The sequence below is a fragment of the Strongylocentrotus purpuratus genome, unplaced genomic scaffold (genome assembly GCF_000002235.5).
Source record: "Strongylocentrotus purpuratus isolate Spur 01 unplaced genomic scaffold, Spur_5.0 spur5_scaffold_4, whole genome shotgun sequence".
NCBI classification, from domain to species: Eukaryota; Metazoa; Echinodermata; class Echinoidea; order Camarodonta; family Strongylocentrotidae; genus Strongylocentrotus; species Strongylocentrotus purpuratus.
Genome location: NW_022145610.1, coordinates 33,488,601 through 33,512,492, shown reverse-complemented (window position 1 = coordinate 33,512,492; position 23,892 = coordinate 33,488,601). Strand labels below are relative to the sequence as shown.

The 23,892-nt window shown below is 36.8% G+C and overlaps 1 protein-coding gene across 1 annotated transcript; it reads right to left on the bottom strand.

Annotated features, from left to right (window-relative positions):
* Positions 1-2,761: 2,761 nt before the first annotated feature.
* LOC591691 (transcription initiation factor IIB) lies at positions 2,762-23,888 on the bottom strand. The gene is made up of 10 exons (XM_030997047.1): positions 23,787-23,888; positions 21,241-21,318; positions 20,046-20,174; positions 19,089-19,275; positions 13,671-13,757; positions 12,313-12,442; positions 8,959-9,068; positions 8,202-8,296; positions 4,350-4,426; positions 2,762-3,275 (listed from the first exon to the last, which is right to left on the bottom strand). Exons 2-10 carry the CDS (start codon positions 21,255-21,257, stop codon positions 3,142-3,144), a joined length of 966 nt encoding a protein of 321 aa, XP_030852907.1. The 5' UTR covers positions 21,258-21,318; positions 23,787-23,888; the 3' UTR covers positions 2,762-3,141.
* Positions 23,889-23,892: the final 4 nt, after the last annotated feature.

The following is a 23,892-nucleotide window of genomic DNA, read 5'->3' as shown; positions in this document are numbered from 1 at the left end:
TGTATCTTATAATACAGAGCTAAGTGAATATGCTTAAAGGGATCCAGTGACTTTGTCTTAGATCCTTTCAAAAAATCCTTGATTTAGCTCATCCTGCAATGATAATTATAAATCTTTAGGTCGGTTAGGAACCCCATGACTTTTACGAGCCGATTGCCTGTCTAATTATCAAGATATATAAGATTGTTAATCGAAATCAAATTTTGCTTTTGCCAAACGGTTTTCATAATGCTACAGTCTATTGTGGAAAACGAGTATGGTAAAACCGGTCACTCAAAGGTTTTTACTTTTTTGAGGCACTTCTTGATAATTTTGAAGCGCCATTTTTTTAGGGCTTCAATATAATACCATATCATTGATAACACGTAGGGCTATGCATCTCAGATTTAACATTGTTAAACGATCCCTTTAAGTTGCCATTCATTTTACACCATTAAAAAAGACGTGGCACCTTTTTTCAGCAGTTAATTTAGCACACTTTATCTGCACAAGCCTTTAGAATTCAATGTGTATCCAAAGTCTAAAAGCCATATATCAATTCAAAACTTGTAGATGAAAGCAAAAATACCACAACATGAAATAACTTTGATCAGCTGGAGACAAGAATGAGAGAATGCCGTGCGATTTACAGGCAAAAATGAAATCATTGCTAAATCAATTCAAACTTGGCCTTGGCTTATGAAATTGATCATGCAAAATGCCATTATGTATCTTGCAATGAGACGAGGATATAGGAGCTATGAAACAGACTCAGAAAATAGGGTGAATAATTAATACATTGGTTGGTAGAGCATGTACCAGCATGGTGAAATATGCTGACATGGTAATAATGCATATTGTGTTTTGATCAGAGCTGCCGACCTTGTGTAACCAAAATTAGGAATTTCAAGCAAAAAAAGGAATTCATTAAAACAAGACTTAAAACCACCATCGACACACTTCCAATGTAGAAATGTCCATTCCTCATGCTGTTACATTTCCATATTAGATCCTATAGTTTATTTACAGGTAGGTAGTTTGTTTTTTGGTATTATCAGCGTTTCATTCTGTTTGAGAATATTTTTCTCCTTCACGTATGTTTTAACCTTGGTTTTCTATTGAAGTAGTGATCAACAGTTTAGGGCATTTGGTTGATGTGCGGTATTGTGCAACAAAAAAACAAAACACAAAATTATATATATAAAAAACATGTATTTTATGAAGAAAAAACATACTACCATAATTTTGAGAAAAAACAGAATAATTCTGGGAAAAACGTAATGGTTGGCAGCTTTGTGTGATAAATGAAATGTCTTGGTGTTATGTACCATGGTACAATTGCGGCGTAGTGTATGAAGGTGTTAGTGTTATGGTGCACTGACATTACTTCAAGGTGATAGATGTAGCTGTTTTGTTGGTGTTATGGTGCTGAGATATTGTATGAAGGTCTTAGTGATATGGTGTCCCGGGCCCCCCCACTCCGGGGTCGAAATGACCACATGCGTGTTACCAAAATGTCCGGTAAAGGGGTACTTTTCGTGCGACAAAGTCCGGCCCGAGAATTGCAAAAAAAGGGGTGTATTTGACTTTTCACCCGGAGATTTCTTTAAAAAGGGGATGTTTTTCTTTTTTTCTCTCATCTCTTTGGACTCCTGAGAAATTATTCCGAATTTAGGGGGGTACATTGAGCATTTTTCCGTATTTAGGGGGGTCTCTAAGGCAGGAAAAGCCCGCGAAAAGCCCGCAAAAGGGGGGTTCGGAAATATTGGCAGTCCTCAGATAGGGGGTGCTTTCAAAAAGAGGGAACGAGCATACGCGTACCCTATATAACACCGAGTGGGGGGGGGGGGCCGGGTATGGTGTCAAGCCATTACTGTATGATGGTGCATGGATATCTTGGTGTAATGGAGCGATGGTACATTTATGGTGCAATGTATCAAAATCATGGCGTTACCTATGTTGCCATAACATCAGGGTGCTGCAGTGAACCAGTGTACACACACATTGTGGTGCTGTTATTTACAGGTGTTTTGCAGTCATGGGGCTATTGCTAGAGGTGGGTGTCACACCCACAGCCCGTTCACAATTTCTCCTTGCAAGATTTTTTCTTTCCTGTTCAAGCCTTGCTTGAGCCTCTTTCTGCAAATTTGAACATCTGAGAGCTTCTCTGTTTTGCCTAATTATAATAAATATTTCAGCCATACGATGACAAAGACTTTAAAACGATACCATACAGCAATTTCAATAGCCTTGTGTGTCATCTATTGAAAGGATATTACAATGACATGATTACACAATCTCAAGGCAATGTAATAGGATACTAAAATGTCCTATGAGTTGATTTCTTAAAAGTATTTGTCATCATCTTCAGCAACCTTCAGGTCCCTCCCCCCCCCCTTCCTATTCAAGATGGGCTGGCAATGCCCCTTGTTGTGCCATAATACCATGGTGTTGCAACTAGTGATTGTCTCTGGTACAATTGTGTTTTTATTTTACAACTTAACAATTTCATGGTGCTATGACATAATGCCAATTTAACAACATCTTAGTAATATTGCGCAATGGCATCATAGAATCTCTTATAAGGCCTTAAAAAAAAAAGATGTTGTATTGCCCTCAGTTTAGGTGCCAAAACATGGGTCGGTCGATCGGAATTCTTTTTTGTTTCACTATTTTTTTTTTCTCTCTCTTTGGGCTGACATTTCTCAGTTTTGAGAATGCGTAAAAAAAAAATTTCTCTAAAAACAGTAGAAAAAAAAACTTTTTTGAAAAGCCGACCGTAGATTTCAAGATTTTTGGGTCGGTCGCAAGGGGCAATACAATAGCTTTTTTTTAAGGTCTAGTTTAATGACACATCCACAAGGGTGTTCAGGTGTGAGTTATGATGTCTATGGTTTTGACACTTTCCTCAGACATTTATTAGTGTCTGAGAAAGATTTCTAAACCACAAACATCAAAACTATCACTGGTACTTGTAAATACCTTTTTGAATGTGTCATAGAAACCTAATGAATTAAAGCATCCTGGTGAATTTTTAAAACAAAATTATAGAATTTCAGTCTTGCTTGATCTAGTGACATCATTGTGGAATTTGTGTCTTTGGGGTAATAAAGATTTAGAGTATGATTGAAGGGAGTCGAGTCGTGGAGATGTCCTGGATTATCAAGGAGGCGGCAGATCCTCAATCTTGGTTGCAAACTGGAAGTCTTGAGGGAACAGGTCATGAGACTTGGGGTAGATGAGCTTGTATGATTGCCGAATCGTCACATCCGCCACGCCTGCGATTTCTCCGATTTCTGAAAGACAAGAGAGAAAGGCATGTGAGGTATAAACACTATAAGCTTGTATGTGGGCTAAATAAGTTAAACCGGTCTTGACTTAGGCCCATCTCACACTATACAATCATTCTGTGACCTGATTTTCAAGAAACCTCTACCATTTGATTTTGAAACTGTAGCAAATATCATCTTCCTAAGGCCTAACAAAAAACATGTTGTATTGCCCTTTGCGACCGACCCCAAAACCATTTTTTAGAGATTTTTTTTTTTAAAGCATTAAAAACTGAGAAATATCAGCCCAAAGAGGGAGAAGAAAAACAAAATTCTGACCGACCGACCAAACCATGTTTTTTTTTTGGCACCTAAAGGGCAATACAACATATTTTTTTTCTAGGCCGAATTGGAGTTTTGAATTATTAGTCAATTGATGCCTTTTAGTCAGCATAAAGCCAAATCAGCTTCAAATCATGGATGAACGCACAAGAGAAATGATTACGATTCTGAGCTGATTAGAGCTTTACCCCTTCAAGGAACCTTGCAGTCTGCCGACATTGTTAAACAGACAGTGAAACCTGTCTATAAAGACCACCCAAGGGAGGCAAAAAAAATGGTCTCTATCGGCAGGTGGTCTTTATGTACAGGTTCCTTTAAACTAGTACATGTTTCAATGAGAAACCATTTTAGAGGGGGAAAAAAGATGTGGTCTTTGTAGAAAGGTGGTCACTTAAGCAGGTTGGACTGTCCTTTCATTTATACAAGTTTTTCCAACCTTGATTATTAATGTAGTACATTCAAGACAAAATGGTAGGTATAAAACATATATGAAATTTGAAAAAAATAATTTCTAATTGGATTAAACAAATATAAAATATTTTTTTTAAAAACCAATATAAATGAAATACTGCACCTATTGCAACCATTATGATCTCTTAACTATTTAAAAAAACAAAAACATTTTTGGTATTTTATTTTCAAAATTTGACTACAATACCAATATGCTATGTGCAAAATGAATATATTATATCACTGTGTAAAAGCAAAAATTACAATATAAATACTAAAAAAATACAATTTTTTTTTAGAAGACAATACCTTTCTGAGAACGTTTTTCTTCTGATGCCTGTGAAGCCATGTAAATTGCTGCAGCCGTCACCGATATTGGGCTTCGTCTGAAAAATACATGTAGGGGCAAAAATAGGGTGAAAAAGAAAAACCATTGATGGAACATTGATTTCTGAAACATAATGAGTCTAGGCTGAAAGGTGAAACAAATCATCAGAACTGCTGATAAGATACGGGCCATAGTGTAAGTATGTGCTGTTCTTAATTAGTAGCCTTTTCATGCATGTTCAAACATTTTTAAAGGTAAAGACCAGTATTTCATGTGAAAAAAATATGTTTTGAATAATACGTGATGATAACAATTTTGCCGGGAAACCGCCTACTAATTGATATATTTGGTAAATTAGTTTATCTATTGGGATGTGAGAGATAACAACACATGTGTCCCGCATGTGTGCATAGTCCCATATACATCTTTCTGTGTACAGTGCTTGTAATTTTTTGAAGACTGGGCCAAATTTCTTATCATTTTGATGATTCCAGAACCTTGCAGTACATCTATGCTAGATGATCAACCTTTTCTGATCGATTTCACAACGTTTCTTTCACAATGCAATCGCATGACTATAACTGGTCTTTATCTTTAATATCTTGCTTCTAAAGGTATGAAAATGTCTGCCCGACAATACGTAAAATCAGAACCAATGACTGGGAAATGATTCATTGATGAAAATTTACAACATTCAAGGGAATGTTGTCACTTGAAAAACTAGCTAATTAGAGAAAATCAGCTATTTGCTAATCAGCAAATAACCTAATCAATGTTGTGATGCCTGACTGATCGCCAGATGATCCTTTTTCTATTCGCCTTCATTACTAACACACAAAAGAAACAGACTTCGTGTTCGAGATAAAATAATTAACAGTTTTCTAGAACCCATATACACTGTACATCTACAGTTCTATATATATATGTACATGTATATATATATATTCATTTTTTAAAAATCATACATGCACAGCAAAAATTTTTAAAAAAAGACAAGCAAAGAGAAGATATTAAAAATGTTTTCTCTTATGCATACTAATGAACTGCTCTCTGTAGAAGACTGCACATGACTACAAAGACACGCTGGATTCAATTTTAGGAACTATTTCCAATTTCCTAACTGACCTTGATTAGCAATTGACAATATGAAGACAGCACTCGCAGACAAACAATTCAATTAATCCTGCTTCTATTGCTAGGCGGAGGGAAAAATGATCTCAAGGACTCAATAGTCATTGGGGAATCACTGGTATATATGTAAATAGGAGCCCCCGGAAGGAAAACAAATGAGGTGTTATGTATCATCTTCCTGGCCACAATGACACGCTACCTTGATTTATAAATCAGCAAATATCTTTTATATATTCTCTGAAATGATTACAAAACAGATGGAATGTATTGTGAGATTAAGAGATCATAATAATATGCCATATCTAGAAGATTGAACAGAGGGATGAATTGCGTTTTTTTTTTTACACAATATTTTTTTATTATTATTTGTCGAGATTAAAATTTATGAAAGTAGGAAGTCCTTGAGGTATGCGTCACCTGGCCGTAATAGATTCGATCTTGATACGCTCATACAAATCAACTCACCAACAAATAAATAGCCTTTCTCTGTCATTATCTCTCATTCTGTCTCTCTTCTCTTCCTCTGTCAAATTATCTCTTTCTTTCTCAGTCTTATCTTTCTTATTTTTCCCCTCTTTTGCTCGTTCTCAACTTTGACCTCCTATCCCTTATTCTTTCTCTTTCACTCTCTTGTTTGCTTTCATTTCTTCTCTTCCTCTATTTCTATACATCTATCCATGCCTCTCTTTTTATCCTTCTCTCTTAGCATTCTACTTCTCTCTTCTTCCTCGACCTCTATCCCTCTGTCCACTAATTATACCCCTTCATATATCTCTCTCTCTCTCTCTCTTCCCCCCCCCCCTCTCACTTTTAGGATTACAAAGTTAATATCAGCTTGCGGTGAGGAAGCATGCATGTTTAGAAGAAGAGAAAAATAAGTTTTGTCTTTAACAAAATGCTTTGATTGGCATGTTGTGCAAAAGAATGTTTTAGAAATCTGTTCAATTATTCCAACATTATTGTTTTTTCTAGCCCGATTCTTTCATCCTGCATAAATCAAAATAGTGGCTCGCATGTTCTCTTTCTACTTTTACACCTGCTTTTGACATTGAGAGGCATGATATTAGCACTTTTAGATACATTGCTAAGTATGGATGAAAATGATGTTAAATGGGAGAATAGTGATCTGACCCGAGGTACGCACATTTCAATAAATTTGATTGCTAAAAAACACCACCTTTTAACCCTATATAGCCTGGGCTATTTTGAAACTGCATAGCCCGGGGGGGGGGGGGGGGGGGTGGCTTATTTGGCCCTTCCCCCCTAAGATCTTTGCCGTGAAACGGCCGATTGCCGCGAAAATGTGCACGCATGTCAAGTCAAGTGGTTAGAATACTATGGTAATTTCAATTTTTGGGAAAAATTCACTTATTTACATATTTACGTAAGTTATGCGATCATAAAATTGACTATTTTACCCATCAATCATATATTTTTCATAATGGAACATTCATTTTCACTACATGTATCCATTCTGAATAATAATACAACAACAAAATCTGGAAGAGCCAGGTTATTCCTTATGTTATCTATTGTTTCAATAATTTCTTATGTATTTCTTTGTTTTTTCTAATTTATCTAATTTATGTATTTTATGTATTTTATGTTTTTGTTGTTTTATTTAATTTCTAACTAATTCAAATATTTTGACCCCCAAAACAAACACCTAAACTATAAACAAAACCAAATAACCAATGCTTTATCTCTTTTTTTGGAAAAATGATATTTCCATATGTTTTGTACACAAATCAAGAAAATGAGCGATCTTCGGGCTGACACAGTGTTTTGTGTTGAGACAAAAATCTTGTCTATGTTGAACCTGGGAGCCTAAGGGTTGTACATGGAGCTACACAGTCAAATCACAGAGAATAAATGGTTTCAATGTGACCTCACAGTCAATGCACTGCCAACACTACTGGAGTAACCCAGTAAATAACATGTACCTCTGTGAAAGGTCTTGAAAATGATTGGCACATTCTGTGCTTTTCCGGGAGCCCCCAAAGTTTGATGGCAAAATTTCACTTAAATTGTATCGTAATGTGAAAGAGGATGTCATGCAAAAGTGTGTCTTAAATTACCTCCTCTTTCACATTATGATACCATTTATTTAAAGCTTATCTGCCGTAGTTAACAGGAGGGATTAGAGCGCCCTGCAAGGTCACTGGACAGGTGGTTATCTCATCAACTCAGCTCTCAGTTAACATAAGAAAAAGAGGATCATGGGGGACCAATGGTCACCGATTAGCAGGAAAAAAATTAATATTTATTTTTCGGGGGCTACTTTTCAAGCTTGCCTGCATAAAAATAACACTCTAAAATTGTTTTGGATTGAACATTATGCAAATTTACAGGGGCTCTTTTCTGATTTTCGGGGGCTCTTTTGGGCATTTCGGGGGCAAATTCGCCCTGAGCCCCCGTGTATTTTTTTCACTGCCGATTAGGCATTGTTTGTTATATAGAGGGCACAAGTAGCTACAAGTAGTGTAGTGGGCCTTTAAGTGAAATTTTGCCATCAAATTTTTGGCAAATTTGGGGCTTCAAATATTCGTTTTTGGACAAACAAACAAATTTATTTTTACCCTTCAATATTTACCAAACTATGAGAGATAATGGAGATTCCATATTGCACTGAGCAGAGAATGAACAGAAAGCTAAACTTGAACAACATAATTAAAAACAAAAGGAAATACTAAGGTTCTTACCCTGCCACTAGATCTAGTTCATCAGCCTTGCGTGCAATGTGTGTCGCTGCTCTCTGGACCTTGGGCGGTAGGCTCAGATTGGAACAGAATCGAGACTAGGAAGAAAGAAAAAGAGCATAAGAAATTACATCTGCTCACTCTTTCAGCAACAGAAAGCATTATTTTCACTTAGATCTACATCAGCTCCTTCCTGCCTCATTCCCAAATCCTTAAAAACACCTATGCCTATTATGGAACTAACTCCATGGAATTTCTGAGATATATTACTTCACTTGACTTCTTATAAAAACATCTGAAAACATATCTCTACAATTCTTAATTTGTCCCTAGACTAAGAGATTCATTTCTGACCTAAAGGTTTATAAATATGATTGCAGCATGAGCTAAATCCAGGATTTTTGATTAGAATTAGAGGCAAAGTTACCCAATACCTTAAGGAAATAAAGCCAAAGGCAAATGTCATTTGGTTAAAATGTTTATATTATTGTTTATTTTCATCAGAGCTTTTTAGAGCTTTCAAGACCTGCAGTTAACAACTAAATCCATTTATACCCATTGTAAATTTGTACGTGTTTTTTGTAACTCAAGAAACATGAATCGGGACAAATCAATTTTTCACATATGTACAAAATTACAAAACTTGGTAAGGGTATGAATAACTTAGTAATTAACTGCAAATGGATCTCTGCTCCTGTATATTGCTTTTCATTTGTTGGATCAAGAATCTTATCTAAACAGGGGTTGAATTTTGGCTTACCATGAAGTCACCGGTGGTAATAAGCACTACGTTTGTTTCCAATGCCTTGAGGATGAGCTTGAAGCAGCGTCCAATCTCACGCTTGTTCACTCGGGAGACTGCACAGATCTCTGAAAGGTGCACACACATATAATAATAATATGATAATAATACTTTGTTCTTTTATAGCGCATTTCATGTCTGTTGGCATTTCAATCAGCTTTACAATGTACTTATATAAAGTATAACAAGATCATAAAAGGAAAATGAAACAGAAACATATATATATAGAAAAAGTGCTTACAAAGAGAAAAATTACAACTTTACTTATCTCTTAATACTAGTGATGTGATCATTTGAAAAGATGAGTTTTGAGTTTAGATATGAATATTTTAATATTGGATATACAACGTAATGAGTTTGGGTATAATGAAGAAGAAAGATAAGAATGCAAACAGGTTCATTCCCACTTGGTGCAATAAAATGCAGCATTTTACCATAGAATTTTTCATTTGTGTAAAAGAGATAGTTGTGACACGCTATCACGGGTCAGTTCACGGAGCTCCAAATAGTTCCCTCCCACATACAATATTCAATTCAATTCAATTCAATTCAATTCAATTCAATTCAATTCAATTCAATTCAATTCAATTCAATTCAATTCAATTCAATTCAATTCACTTCAATTCAATTCAATTCAATGTTATTTCATTCAGTTCAAAAGACAACATTTCATATAAAAATCAGCTATATAACATAAAATACACATTAAGATTATGTTTGACAAGGACATAAAATAAACTGAATAGGTTGCAACCTGAAAAGAAAAACATGATCCTTGTATAAAGGTTGACCCTTTTTTATAATAAAAAATATGAAATATATCCATTACTAAACATTATACTATACACTAATCAAGACAACAAAAATACATACCTACAGGAGGAAACTATTTTGTGCTCTATGAATTGACCTCTGATCCCATACGTGTGTGCAGGGCACATCCATCTCTCTCAATACGCTATGGACTTGGTATAAGTATTATTTTTAAAAGACCCACATTCTAACGCCTAGTCCACAGTACCTCATATTTTTTGACAATATTGTTAACTGGAATTCTATAGTCTATGCAATTGACAGTCAAAAAATGTGTTAAACTGTGTAAAATATAAACTGCTATCGATTATGTATGTATGTAACCATTTGCAAAATGTATATATTTTCGTGATATAACTTTTTAAAATCAAATAAATGCACATTTTCTTGTAAGTAGATACACAAGTACAATGGACCTTCCACTTATCATGAGGCAAAGGATATGTAAACCAAACCTACATATCAATTGGGAAGCATGATATACATTGTGCATTTCACAAACATAACCTTGAGAATATTGATTAATATTCGTGAATATAATATTAGAGTGTTGGTGGCCTTCACATATCTTCACACCTTGGTATTGAGTTCAATTATAAACCATGGTCTAGACCAGGCCTTCTCAACTAGTTTATTAGAAGTGCCAACCTGTATGTTTGGTGACTGTGATGCGAGGGAGCGTAGCCGATACCGGGTGGGGTACAGGGGGGCGAAACCCTGGAAGCTAGTGGATTTTAGGGCTTTTTTAAGGCCAAGATGTGGCATTTTTAACACCTTTCTATTCCATAAATTATCAATCACAATTTCATATTGAAGTGAAATAATTAGTACAATTCCTGGGTAAATGGAAGTAAATTTATATGTAGTTAATGTGGTGCAATAAAGACGGAAAATGTCAAAATCAAGTGAAAATCAAACAAACAAAATGGCTTGGTTATATTTTGGACTCTACTTCGACTGCGACCTTTTGATTTTGCTGATTTTTTTAATTTTAGAATATAGTTTTTTGATTTTTCTTTCTTTAATTTTAAATTTAAATTTTTATTAATATTTTTTTTAATTTCTTGGAACAGCCGCGCGCCACTCCAACTGACCGCATGCGCCACGAGTGGCGCGCGCGCCGCCAGTTGAGAAGGCCTGGTCTAGACTCTGATTTAGAGCGGGTTCATCCTACAAGGGGCCATGTAACCTACTTTTTATTAACCTACTTTTTATAAAAGGGTTATACGCAAGCAGGGTTTTATTGCCAAAGCTTTTGATACGTTAGTCAGGGCTTTTATCAAACTAGTTGTTTGTGTTACCAGCCAAACAACAGATTTTGTAACATTCACATGAACAAAGAGAGGGCAAGTCCACTGTGTTTTTGTATTTTATGTATTTCTATACATTACCCACTACACGGGAGATATTAGTATGTAAACCAAACAATGGCTTTGAACTCTTTAATTGCCATGAAAACACCCTTGACGGGCTTCCAACAGAAATTTGAGAACCAAACTCCATGACTTTCCACGACCCATTTTTGCTTTTTCCATGACCAGATATGTACCATTTTGGTATGGATTGTGGCATCCAAGTGGCATACTAAGACCACGCCCTTTGTCAGTTAAAGGGACTCGGTAAGATTGTTGAAGGTTGATGAAAAAAATTAAATTGTAATAAAATAGTTGGGAGAATTGAGGAATCGATCAGATCAGTTTTTCCCAATTTTTAATGGTCTGTTTTTACTCAAACTTTCAGATTATCTTTAATTGTACATCTAGCATTGAAGTCACTACCTTAGCACCATTTTCTCTCATCTGAACAATGTTACCAAATCCCGTTAATATCGGAAAGCTGCCATAGCCACACATGGCTCACACCACATTCAATTACATGACTTCCTTGACTTTGGGAGATTTTCTTTCATTTTCCATGACTTTCCGAGTTGTTCCCTGGGAACCCTGCTAAATATGAAGGAAAAAAAAGCTAAATAGCACACATTGCTTGGAGTATATACACTGGACTTGTGACAAAGGCCACAGTGCCAGTCCCTGTTTGTTTCATTTCATTGGTCAACCAATGCAAGCAAGAAGATAAAGGGAAATCAGACCTTTGTTAGATTTTCATTTGTATAAAAGCAGACAAATTTGCGAAATACAATGAAGAAAATCTCTTGAAATAAATCGGAACAAAAATTAAAAAGTAATGTTTTTTTGTTGTCCTTTTTAAAAGCCTATCTGCACTATTTTGGCCTGGAGGGATTAGACCTCTCTTCTTGGTCACTGACAGGTGGTTATCTCATCATATCAGCTCTCAATTAAGATAAGAAAAGGGGGATCATGGGGGACCAACGGGTACCGCTTCGGCATTGTTTGCTACATAGAGAGTGCAAGTTCTTTGCTACATAGAGAGTGCAAGTAGCTAAAGTAGTGCAGTCCCGCATTAAAACAAAAAACCTGTGTCCTCCCCTGATGAGGGATATTTGTTTTGTAATATCTCTTCGTCTTTCAGGTTTACCTTTGAATGTTCGAGGCACCCCTTCTTGTCTACATGCAATGTAAAGGCAAGCAGCTGCGATGGCATCGTTACTTCGCCCTCTCAGTGTGCGCTGGTCATTGACTTGCTTGAAGAGAGTGTGGGCTCGATCCTGAAGAAAAACATGAGTAGATCATCTTTCTTCATTATACTGGTCATTCAAAAGTGTTTAAAGATTAACTCAAGCACTGCTGTGATGACACTGAGAAAGGAACTGACCAGAAGCAATTGGGAAACGTTCATTATTGGTACATTTTGGAATGAACAAAATAATATGAAATGGACTCAATCTTGTCGAAAATACACAAACACTGCACATAGACGCCGGTATATGGGGCTACATACACCTATGTGGCATGAAAGTTTGGTTGTAACTTTCGCTTTTCCACATCATATATGTTGAATATAGGGCATTTAAAGAGCAATCCCCTTCAACTGACATTTTGAATACTCACAGCTTGGTGCTATTGTATAATATTCTGCCTAAAGTTGCAAAAACTTTGGGGGGGGGGGGGGAGGAGCAAGATCCTTTGCTCACGTGTGTCCTACCTTATATGGACTAGCCTTCCTGAAGACATCAACAAGTGTATAACCTCTGATTCTTTGAAAAATCAGGTAAAAATGCATTTGTTTAATTCTTAATTATTTCTACATGCGCCTTGGGCACTCAACACAGAGGATTTGGCACTACATAAGTTACATTTATTATTATTGTTATTATAAAGTCAAGATGAGTAATGAAAATCTGGATCATATTTATGACGACAGCAGCTCCTAGCTACCCGTAAATCTCTGTGTATAAAGCACACTTTTTTGCCGCCGAAAAAAATTGAAAGTCGGGGGTGCGTCTTAAACACAGGTACAAAAAAAAGTTTTGATTTATGCCTCTCCACCCGGCGCTATGCCTGGCAATGTCTTCCAGCTCAGTAATCTGTGTGTTGACTCACCACTCGGAAACTACAACAACACTCAAATTTGTCTGTCATCTTGGTTTGAAAGTAATCTTTCTAATAGATCTCAATGTGTAGTTTATAATTATAAAATTCCTCAAATTTTTCTTCTATTACACATGGCGTACCACAAGGTTCTATCCTAGGTACTCTTTTTTTAAATTTAAATTAATGATCTTACACATTCTTCTAAAAACTACATTGTTACTATTATTTGTGACAAGTTCACAAGCACAAATTGGCACCTTCAACTGCACCTCGATGTTAAATGAAAGTCCTTCCCCGCATGGGTTTTCGGCAACAAAACAGCAACAACAAGAACATTTTTTTTTTTTTTTTTTGCTCCCAAAATAGGGGTGCGTCTTATACACAGAGATTTACGGTACTTACCACAATGGTCTTGGGTAGGTTGATACGATCAGCCATGGCTCCTATCTCACGGAAAGCATTTATCAGCGTTCTGTTGGTTGAGCTCATCTACATCATAGAAGATATGGGAAAAACATCAATCTCTAATCAATGATCTATCCAACTTCTCCATTTGCATACAAGCGACCAACCAGTCGTTACAGCTAGATGCCTGTATGCATTGCAAATATTCAATATGGTAATTCAATTTTTTTTTACTTATACAAGGCATTTGATTACTTTATATCATTTTAACAACATTTCATATAGATATACAGTAGGCTTGCGGGTGCACCATGTGAGAGAGAGGGAGGATTGGGGAGTCCTGAAAAGGACTCTCGGTAATCTTTCTTGAGGGTTTGTAGTCCTAAAAAGGACTGTTCAAGTTCAAGTTCGTTTATTTACACTCATCATTAAAACTACAAGAACATATACAATTAAATACAGAATAATCACACATAAAATATCATACATTCGACAACAACAAAAAAAAAACAAACATAATGGGAGTGAAGGGATGAGCTAAAGAGGAGTATGGTCCTCATGCTAGAGCCATTCCCTCATTATAATATAAATACTGTTGGTATAGTCTTGAAAAAGACTGTTGGTTATCTTTCTTAGCTTATAGTTCTAAGGAGAACTATAGCGCTTATAGAGTTTAATTACAATAAACTGGAGGAATTATCTGTTATTGTTCGGGAACACGATATCGATATATGTTCAGTAACAGAGACATGGTTTAATCATGACCAACCGGAGTCATCATACAGCGTTGATGGTTACCAAGTCTTTACCAAGTCTCGGTGTTCTCGCAGGGGTGGTGGTGTCGCTATTTACGCGAAACATAGCATTGACCCCAAACAGGTGACTATTATTCCAGTTCCAGATGAGCACGAAGTTGTATGGGCCCATTTTCGACCTCATCGATTACCGCGTCGTGTCAGCAGTATCTACTTCGGTGCAGTTTATTCACCCCCAGGAAACGCCAATGAGTGCGATCTAATACAGTACCTCATTCGGAGTGTTGACATCATCAAAACTGCGCATCCCTATGCCGGTGTTGTAATCCTCGGTGATTTGAATCGCATGGACATTTCCCAAATCCTCAGTGGATGTCACATGAAACAAGTTGTCCGGACCCCGACAAGAGGTAACGCGATTTTGGACCAAATCATAAGCAATCTCGATCTCTTTTACCAAGAACCATCTTTGTTATCCCCCATTGGCCTTGCCGACCACAACATTGTAATCTGGCTACCCAAAGAAGTCAATAATAGACCACGCAATAAGGCTAAAAAACGGATTGTCCGACCAATGAAAGACTCGGACATAAGAGCTTTTGGTGAGTGGATAACTCACAACGACTGGCGAGATGTTCTTGGCGAGTCTCAGCCGCAAGCCATGTGCGATCACTTCTACCAAACGCTGCAATCAAAGGTGGATGTGCACTTCCCAACAAAGTCAATTAATCTCCATCCGACTGACAAGCCTTGGATAACGCCCCGTACGAAAGAGCTTATTAACCAAAGACAAATAGCATTCAGCAACAACTCTCAAGGAGCTTGGAAATCTCTACGCAATCAAGTCCTTCGCGAAATCTCTAGAGCAAAACGCTTTTTCTATCGTGATCGTATCCAAAATCTTAAGAGCGATAACCCCTCATCTTGGTACAAGAACATTAAAGTCATGTCTGGTCATTCAAATTCGCAAGCAGACATAATCCGAGTTCCGACTGTTGAAGACAATGACCCAGTGAAAATAGCTACCGCCATTAATGAATTCTTTGCAAATGTTAACGCTGATATCCCCGAACTACATTTGAGAGACCTACCATCGTACCTGCCAGCCCAAACACCGCCCCCACATGTTCAACCGTGGGAAGTCATGAGTGAATTGAAGAAGATCAAGCCTGGCAAGTCAAGCGGCCCTGACGGCATTCCTGGACGCCTCGTTCGGGAATTTGCTTGCGAACTCTCAATTCCCCTGTCAGGGATACTAAATGCATCCTATCAACATAACAAGGTCCCAACCCAGTGGAAACAGGCAATAATTGTCCCCATCCCTAAAGGTCCTACATCTGCAACTTTGGATAAACTGAGGCCTATATCCCTCACCGACCACTTTTCCAAAATTGCTGAGTTGTTTATAACCAAGCTTCTGTTACGCGACATTAACCCTCATTTGGACAAACACCAATATGGAAGCAGACCGAGCCTCTCAACTACCATTTGCATCGTCGACCTAATCAACTACCTTGCTAAATCAGCTGAGGCACCAAGAACTGCCACTACCGTAGTATGCACCGACTTCAGCAAGGCATTCGATCGGGTCAACCACACTATCGCGATTAAGAAGCTTATTGATCTTGGTGCCCGCCATTCGATTCTTCCTTGGATCTGTGATTTTCTGACCGACCGCCAAACCTGTGTTCGTTACCATGGTTCACTTTCGCCCTGGAAGAAGATTCATGCTGGCGTCCCACAAGGCACACGCCTAGGTCCTGTTGTATTCTTGGCCCTTATTGATGATGTAATGCGTGATTCTTCATCAACGAGTCACTGGAAGTACGTCAACGACATGTCCATTGCCGCCTCGCACGATGCACGCAACCAGCCACGTGATATCTCCCGTTCACTATCCACTCTTGAAGATTGGTGCCAGAACAATTACGTTAAACTCAACACCAAGAAGTGTTCAATCATGCGATTGTCCTTCAGTAAAGTCCAACTACCCCCACTAGGAGTACTTATTGATAATGTCCCCCTGAACGAGGTTAGCAGTGTGAAAATCCTTGGAGTAACCATTGAAGACACCTTGAAGTGGAATGTACAGGTTTCGGATACGGTTTCTCGTGCTAACCGCCGCATTTTCATGTTAAGATCCCTGAAAGCCTTCTATCCCCCCACCAACGACCTCGTTACAGTTTACATAGGATTTGTAAGACCACTCCTCGAATATGCCTGCCCTGCCTGGAACGGAGCATTGACTATCGCCCAGTCCAACAAGATCGAAAATGTTCAAAAACGGGCATTAAGAATTATACTAGGTAGATATTACATATCCTATTCAAATGCCCTATCAATGACCAAGCTTCAAACTCTCCATGCTCGCCGAGAAGAGCTATGTCTCAAGTTTGCCCTGAAAGCACTAAAATCCGACCAATCAGACTGGTTTAAACTGAACGCCAGCACCAGAAACACACGGAAATCACGTATCTGTATAGAACCTAAGTCCAAAACAGAACGTTACAGGAAAAGCCCAGTCCCATATCTCACCAGGTTACTCAACAACGCATAAATTCCCCCGATTCCTGCCCGATTCCACACCTCTTATTCAAATCGTATGCCTTTTGTTGCTTTTAATACTGCTCAACTTTATACCCATTAACTCATAAAGATTAGTGCATGTAATCCACATTGTAATGAATGAATGGATACACTTGTGTTTTTAACTGTCAAACTGATTAATTAGTGAATATATTTTTTATAGTTACGCACGTTCCCATGTACATTCTATGTCTTTACATATTTAAAGTTTTTACGCATATATTATGTTATTGTCTTAGTAATGCATGATTGGTAAATTGTACTGTTTTTCTCTGTAAGGGAAACTTTGTAATTTACTTTGTAATTTCTTTCTAATCGCCTTTTCCTTGTCGTCTTACCTTCATCATCATTCCGCTTCTCCATGTCTTCACAGTTCCAACTGTTCCATTCTTCTCATTCCACTCCCTCCTTATCTCCCTCTCCCTCTCCCATCTTCCGCATGTCTTCCTGTTTTTCTTTCTAACTTAACTCTCTCTCTCTACATCGTTCTCTCTCTAACCTTTTCTCTCCCTTTCGGTAATTGTTTAATCATGTTTCTATGATAAATCCTTATATATTGTGTAGCTTTATAGACATTCAATGTGCATTACGGTTCGAAGTTAAACAAATCTTCAGTACTTACTTGTTATAACTCCATTAATCAGCCTCAATTTATATTTAAAATATGAATATTCTTCACTTAACAATGATTACAGAAAAAAAGTAACGCCGAATCTATTTTATTTGTTTCATCAATTTGTTTGTAAGTAGGGAATATGTAATTAGTTATGATCTAACCAACTGTGTATTATGTGTACTTGTCCATATTATCTAAGTTTGTTGAAATGATTTTTAATACATGTAAAACTTGCAATGTAATTTAGCTTTCGGGCTACCATTTTGAAGTTGTCTAATAAAAAACCATTCTACTACTTCTACTACATATATAAACAATTCAATTATATTCAATAGGTAATTCACTTATAAGCAGCTTGGACATTCATAATGTTTAAAAAAATGACTGTTCCTGACTTTAAAATGGTTCCCCTTCAAGAGATAAAGAAAAGGTAAAAATAAAGCCACCATGACACTTGCATGAATTTTGATCCTGCTCTGACTCGCATTTTGCATGTCAAGTCATTTTGTGACATGCAACCCAGCAAACAGACCGAGTTGCGCAATGTTGTGCCCACTGGGGGGTATTTCACAAAGATCCTAAGTTGAACTTATCTCTAAGTTGGACTTAACAGTTATGGAAAGCTATTAGCATCCTTGATAATATTTTGTGAAAGCTAGTTTAAAAGGCATACAATGTTGATTCAAATAATTCATAGTTTCTATTATCATGGGAGATTTCATGTTCTTGATGTGGATTTATGAAAAGTCTGAAATACTTTAATTTTTGGATTGAATATATTTCAATATAACTAGGCTACAAACGGCTCTCCATAATAATTAAGTCCAAATTAGAGTTAAGTTCGACTTAGAATCTTTGTGAAACAGCCCCAGTTCAGTTTGTGACATCCTAGGTGTGCGATGCTACACATTGTCACACTATGCTTATGTCACTGCTGAGCACTGTTTGTGCACTGGAATGCTTTTTCACATGTTTGCAGCAAGGTTGCACACAGTTCATGAATTGTCTGCAATTTCTTTTTGAAAATATCGGAATTTCGAAATTCTAGCACTAACTTTTGTTCCACACTTGCAAGACAAAGTGTGTGCCATTGCCAGGGGTGATAGTGAGCTTCTTTCCTTTTTTCCCCCTCAACCATGCCCCCCTTGAGTAAAAAAAAAGAGGACTCGGGGAAAAAAAATGGCATCCCCCCCCCCTCTTTTGAGTAAGAAAATTGGGGAAAAAATATGGAAAACTAGGGAAGAATAGAGAAAATAAGGGAGAAATCAGGAAAATCAGGATAAAATCGGGAAGAAAAAAACAATCGGGTAAAAAAAAAACAATCGGGGAGAAAAACAAATCAGGAGAAAATTAAAACAATCTGAAAACCAATTAAATTGCGTAAATCATTTTGCCTGCAAGGGTAAAGGTGAATTATTACAAAACTCTTTCCTAGAATCTTCATAGAAAGGTACCTACATTTGATTTGGAACGATACTTTTTGCTTCCATCCTCGTTGAAGCTAGCATTTCCCAGAACTCCACCGATGATGGTGGAAAGGTCGTTGCCCTCGAGGAGAGGGTTCTCTGCTGCCCCCACACGGGAGGGGTCGATGTTGGCCTTGTCGTTGCTGAAAGTTCTCCATTCAGATCCCACGTCTATTACTCTACAGGGTTTGGATTAAATTGAGTGGGTATTCAAGTAAAAGGGTAGTAAACAATGCAAAGATTTGCCAAGTTTTCCTGTTAATTGAATTGATGTAATTTGTAATGCAAATGCTGTTTCCTTTACTTTCAACTATTTTCCTTCTAAACCGCTTATTATTATTAAGATTAAAATAAAGTTTATTAACCTTAATCATGCCACAAAGTTTTAGAGGAATTGTCATAAATCAACTTTTGATAAATTAACTTTTGAAAGTTGAATATGGACTTCTAATGAGATTTTGACTGTTAATAAATTGTTGAAATATGTTGCTTAATGTACATTTGTAGGAGCCTGGTCATGTTTCAGGACAGAAGGGGTAGACAGAAAGGCAGACAGACAGACAGAGGGGCACTTACAGTGCTGGCAGCTACTACATGTACCTGAACGAACACTGGGCAGATTTATAGATCCCTGCCCGTGAGTCTTCTATCAAGTTTGTAAAGAAGGGGACAGACAAAGCGAGAGACAGAGAGACAAAGAGACACAAGAGAGACAGTGAGAGACAGAGAGAGAAACAGACTGATAGTGAGACAGAGACAGTGAGACAGAACAGAGACAAAGAAAGTCAAATGTACATATACCTGTCAGCTTGAACTAACTCACACTCTGTGCATAGTAGATCCCTTGCAATTTTTTTAATAGAGGAGAGGGGGGGACAGAGGGAAACAGACATACAGACAGACAAACAGACAGACAGACAAACAGACAGACAGATAGAGAAACACTCACCTGTCAGCTACTACTAGACCACACTCAGGGCAGATGAGATCCCCTGCATGTGAATCTTCTATCAGGTTTGCATGTGGATGTGATGGGCAGCATACCTTGTGCATTGGAGCTGACGCTGAAGCCGATCCTCTGTAAGAACAAGACACAGGTCATAATTACAATAACATTAAATTGGGTTCTGGGGGGTGTTTCACAAAGATCTTAAGTCAAACTTAAATCTAAGTTGGACTAATACATTATGAAGAACCATTTGTAGCCCTAAAATAAAATATATTCAAAAGCAAAAATTCAAGTATTTAAGACTTTTCATGAATTCCACAACAAGAACATGAAATCTCCTTGATAATAGAAATTATGAATGATTTGAATCAACATTTTATGCCTTTTAAAATAACTTTGACAAAATATTTTCAAAGATCCTAACATCTTTCCATAATTGTTAAGCCCAACTTCAAGTTCAACTTAGGATCTTTGTGTTCAAAACAAACCCCTGGTCTAGAAGGTTTAGTTCTGATTAAAATGAAAAACTATTTTAAGCTTTCTCATTCTTTGTATGTCAATTTGGGAAATATCACAGTAGAAATGCCCCTATAATGAATTTCCCTTCAAATTCCCTTGTATTTCAAAATTTGATGTGCAATAGCTGTAAAGTTTGGACTAAACGTTCATGCTGCATTTGTGTATGGTCCCATGTATCCATTTATGTGTACAGTGCGTGTGATTTTCAGCAGGACTGAGTCAATTTATTTTCATTGTAATAATTCTAAAACCTTACAAACAAGTTTATATATACTACACAACACAATTAACCAACCATTCCCAATTGCATCCAGCCAGTTTATTTCACAAAGTAATGGCATGACCAGTACCGGTACTCAACTTTTATCTTTAACGCCCATATTTTACCATTGACATCCGACATGCTTTTGTCTTTAGACAGATTTTCATGATAATGGACCTAAAATCCAGGTCTATAAAAATAATGGCCCGAAAACATGGGTCTATGCTGGAATGGAAGTAGTCTTCAAAAAGCCTACATCTGATCCCAAAGAACAACTTTGCATATGGGCATGTTCAACATGTAGTATCGATCCCGATAGGAATATGAAAAGATACATAAACTTAGTCAAGTGAAATATCTGAATTCTACATTGTAAATATGTTGGAAAATATTTATTGAAGAAGGTCCACTCACTTGCTTGTACTTGCCATGATGATTTCAAAACAGGTTCCTCTCAAACTAGAATTTCTGACAATGGAGGATGCTGTGGTTCTGTAAAATCGACAAAACAGAAAAGGAAAAAAATATCCCAAAAAAGTGATAACTACATAATGTACAGCAGTAGGGGTGCAAACATCCTGTTGGTTTATAATGTTCAAAGCACAAAGTCCAGTGTCAACATCTACAAAAATAATACTGGACTATTAGTTTTTAGGGAACATTATGTGCTGTTTTGTTGGCATAGAATGGCTTTATCATATTTACATGTAAGTCATAGAGGAGGAGTTTATTGCAAAAATGTGAAAATTTTGTCATTATTTTACAATCCAATCCAATCCAATCCAATCCAATTCCCCCTCCCCTCTCTTCAGAAAAAGGGGGAATTACATGTATCATGACGTTCGTTTTATTTTTTCATTGGTCTTGCTAGATTGTCGACATCGTATTAAAAAAATCTTCAATAAAATTGATGGTATATAAAGTTTGGACCTACCACATACAAATGTGTTTGTGTGAGTTTGGGTGGGGGGGGGGGGGGTCGGAAGCTAATTTAATGCTCATCTGAACTTCAATCAGCAAATAAGTGTTTTGAAGCATTACCTTATATAGCCCTCAACAAACAATAAGTACTTCATTGCATCAATTGCAAGGCCAAATATCTTACACACAATAATAAGTTGATTGCACGTCTAATTTAAAATTAAATTTGCAATCACAGGTACAAAGAGAGAGACAACAAAAGAGGTACTAGTATCAGGCAGGGAAAAAATACTTATAAAATTTTGGGGATACTTTTCAAGCTTGCTTGCATGAAAATAACACTCTTTAATTTGTTTTGCATTGAACTCTACGCAAATTTTTGGAGGCTCTTTTTAGCATTCCGGGGGCTAATTCGCCCCGAGCCCCCGTGTATTTTTTTCCACTGGTATCAGGAATCTGCAATGCAAGAACAAATCTATCGATTGAAGGAGAAACCTACTTACTTGAAGGGAAGATTAAATGTTCACTGAATCGGAAATGATATGCGCTGCAATTAAGATGATAAAGGTATGTTCTTGTCAATCATAATTTTCTATTGATTAATACATGTAAAGCAATCCACACAAACATTTCAATATGCAAACAATGTGAGAATATATGTAAGTTATCACTGTATCATTTGCCCATATAATAAAGAGCATCATTATAAAATGTAATGTGAAAAAATGTTGTATGTGTAAGTGTATATTCACACTCCAAAATTCAAAAGCCAATTTCTCTGATTCTACAAAAATACATGCATAAAGTTATAAACTTACTATTCTGAATGAAAATGCTTTGATTTAGCTGAAACTTTGCACAATGGTGAAGTATATTTACATGTATACTATTTATACTGATAGGAAAAATTAAAAGCAATCTGTTCTTTTTTGGAGTATGTTCTTCTTGTCTTATAATTAACTGTCATTAGTAAATATTAATGATCAATATTTCAAATTATGAAGCCCTAGAGATAAATGAGCCAAGAATATGCTTTATTTACATTATTTTGGGTTTTCGTTATTCAATTGAGAAATTCGTAAAGAAGCTGTGGATATGTTTCATCTTTAATCAAGCAGCATCATCTTCACCCTGGACTTTCGCTCATCTGGCCTTACTCTCCATTTCAAGGGATATGGAGACCGGGCATTTTCCTCTATTATTAGTCCTCGCCTGTGGAACTCCCTCCCATCATCTACCGGTATTCACGAAATTGACAACCTGGACCACTTCAAAGCTTCACTCAAAACTCACATCTTCCTTCAGACATGTAAATGCTAATTTTATTGGAGGAGCTCGCGTCTTTGAATGTTTTTTCAAACAGATTTATGAAGCCATACAAATGCTGTGAATCATCATCATCATCATCATCATCAGCTGTCCTGAAAATTTGAAGTCATTTAAATAGGCCTAGATCTAGGCTAGGGGAAAGAAAGTTATTGTCAGAAAGCAAATACTGTTTGTATTATATTGTTTAAACTGATATGACCTTAGGCATGATCTTAGAATTTTTAAAAACATGTCTTTCCCAGTGAAATGCAACATATTTCATATTTTATATTTATATTTTGCAAAGTATGAAGTGAAAATAAATGTGTTTTTTTTTGTCACAGAAAATACCCCCAAATTGCCTAACAGATCTCTGATCTACTGATTTGTAAGGACGAACTGGGTTAGTTATTATCCATCTTGAGATTTGTTTAATATTTCTCCTTCTAATCACCCAATAAAAGAGATTATCATTCGACAATGAGAAGGAGGGCAAAAATGACAGATAACCGGTCTATTTGATACAGCTGGCATTGTTCATCAAAACAAGACATCATTCTCTATAATATGGGACTGTACTGAGACATTTCTCACGAAAGGCTTATCATACAAAGATCAATATGACACATTTTCTTTCCTCATCATTCAACTCATCCCCAGCAAACACACACACATTTTGAAATAAGAAATACGCTAGACTTAGCAATGAAATTTAAATACGATTCACTTACAAAAGATCAAATATTCACGAAATATAGACAGCAATAACTCTCATCCATTCATTCCCTTGTCCCCTTGTCGATGGCTGCAGCGGAAATCACCCACACAAATTGCGCA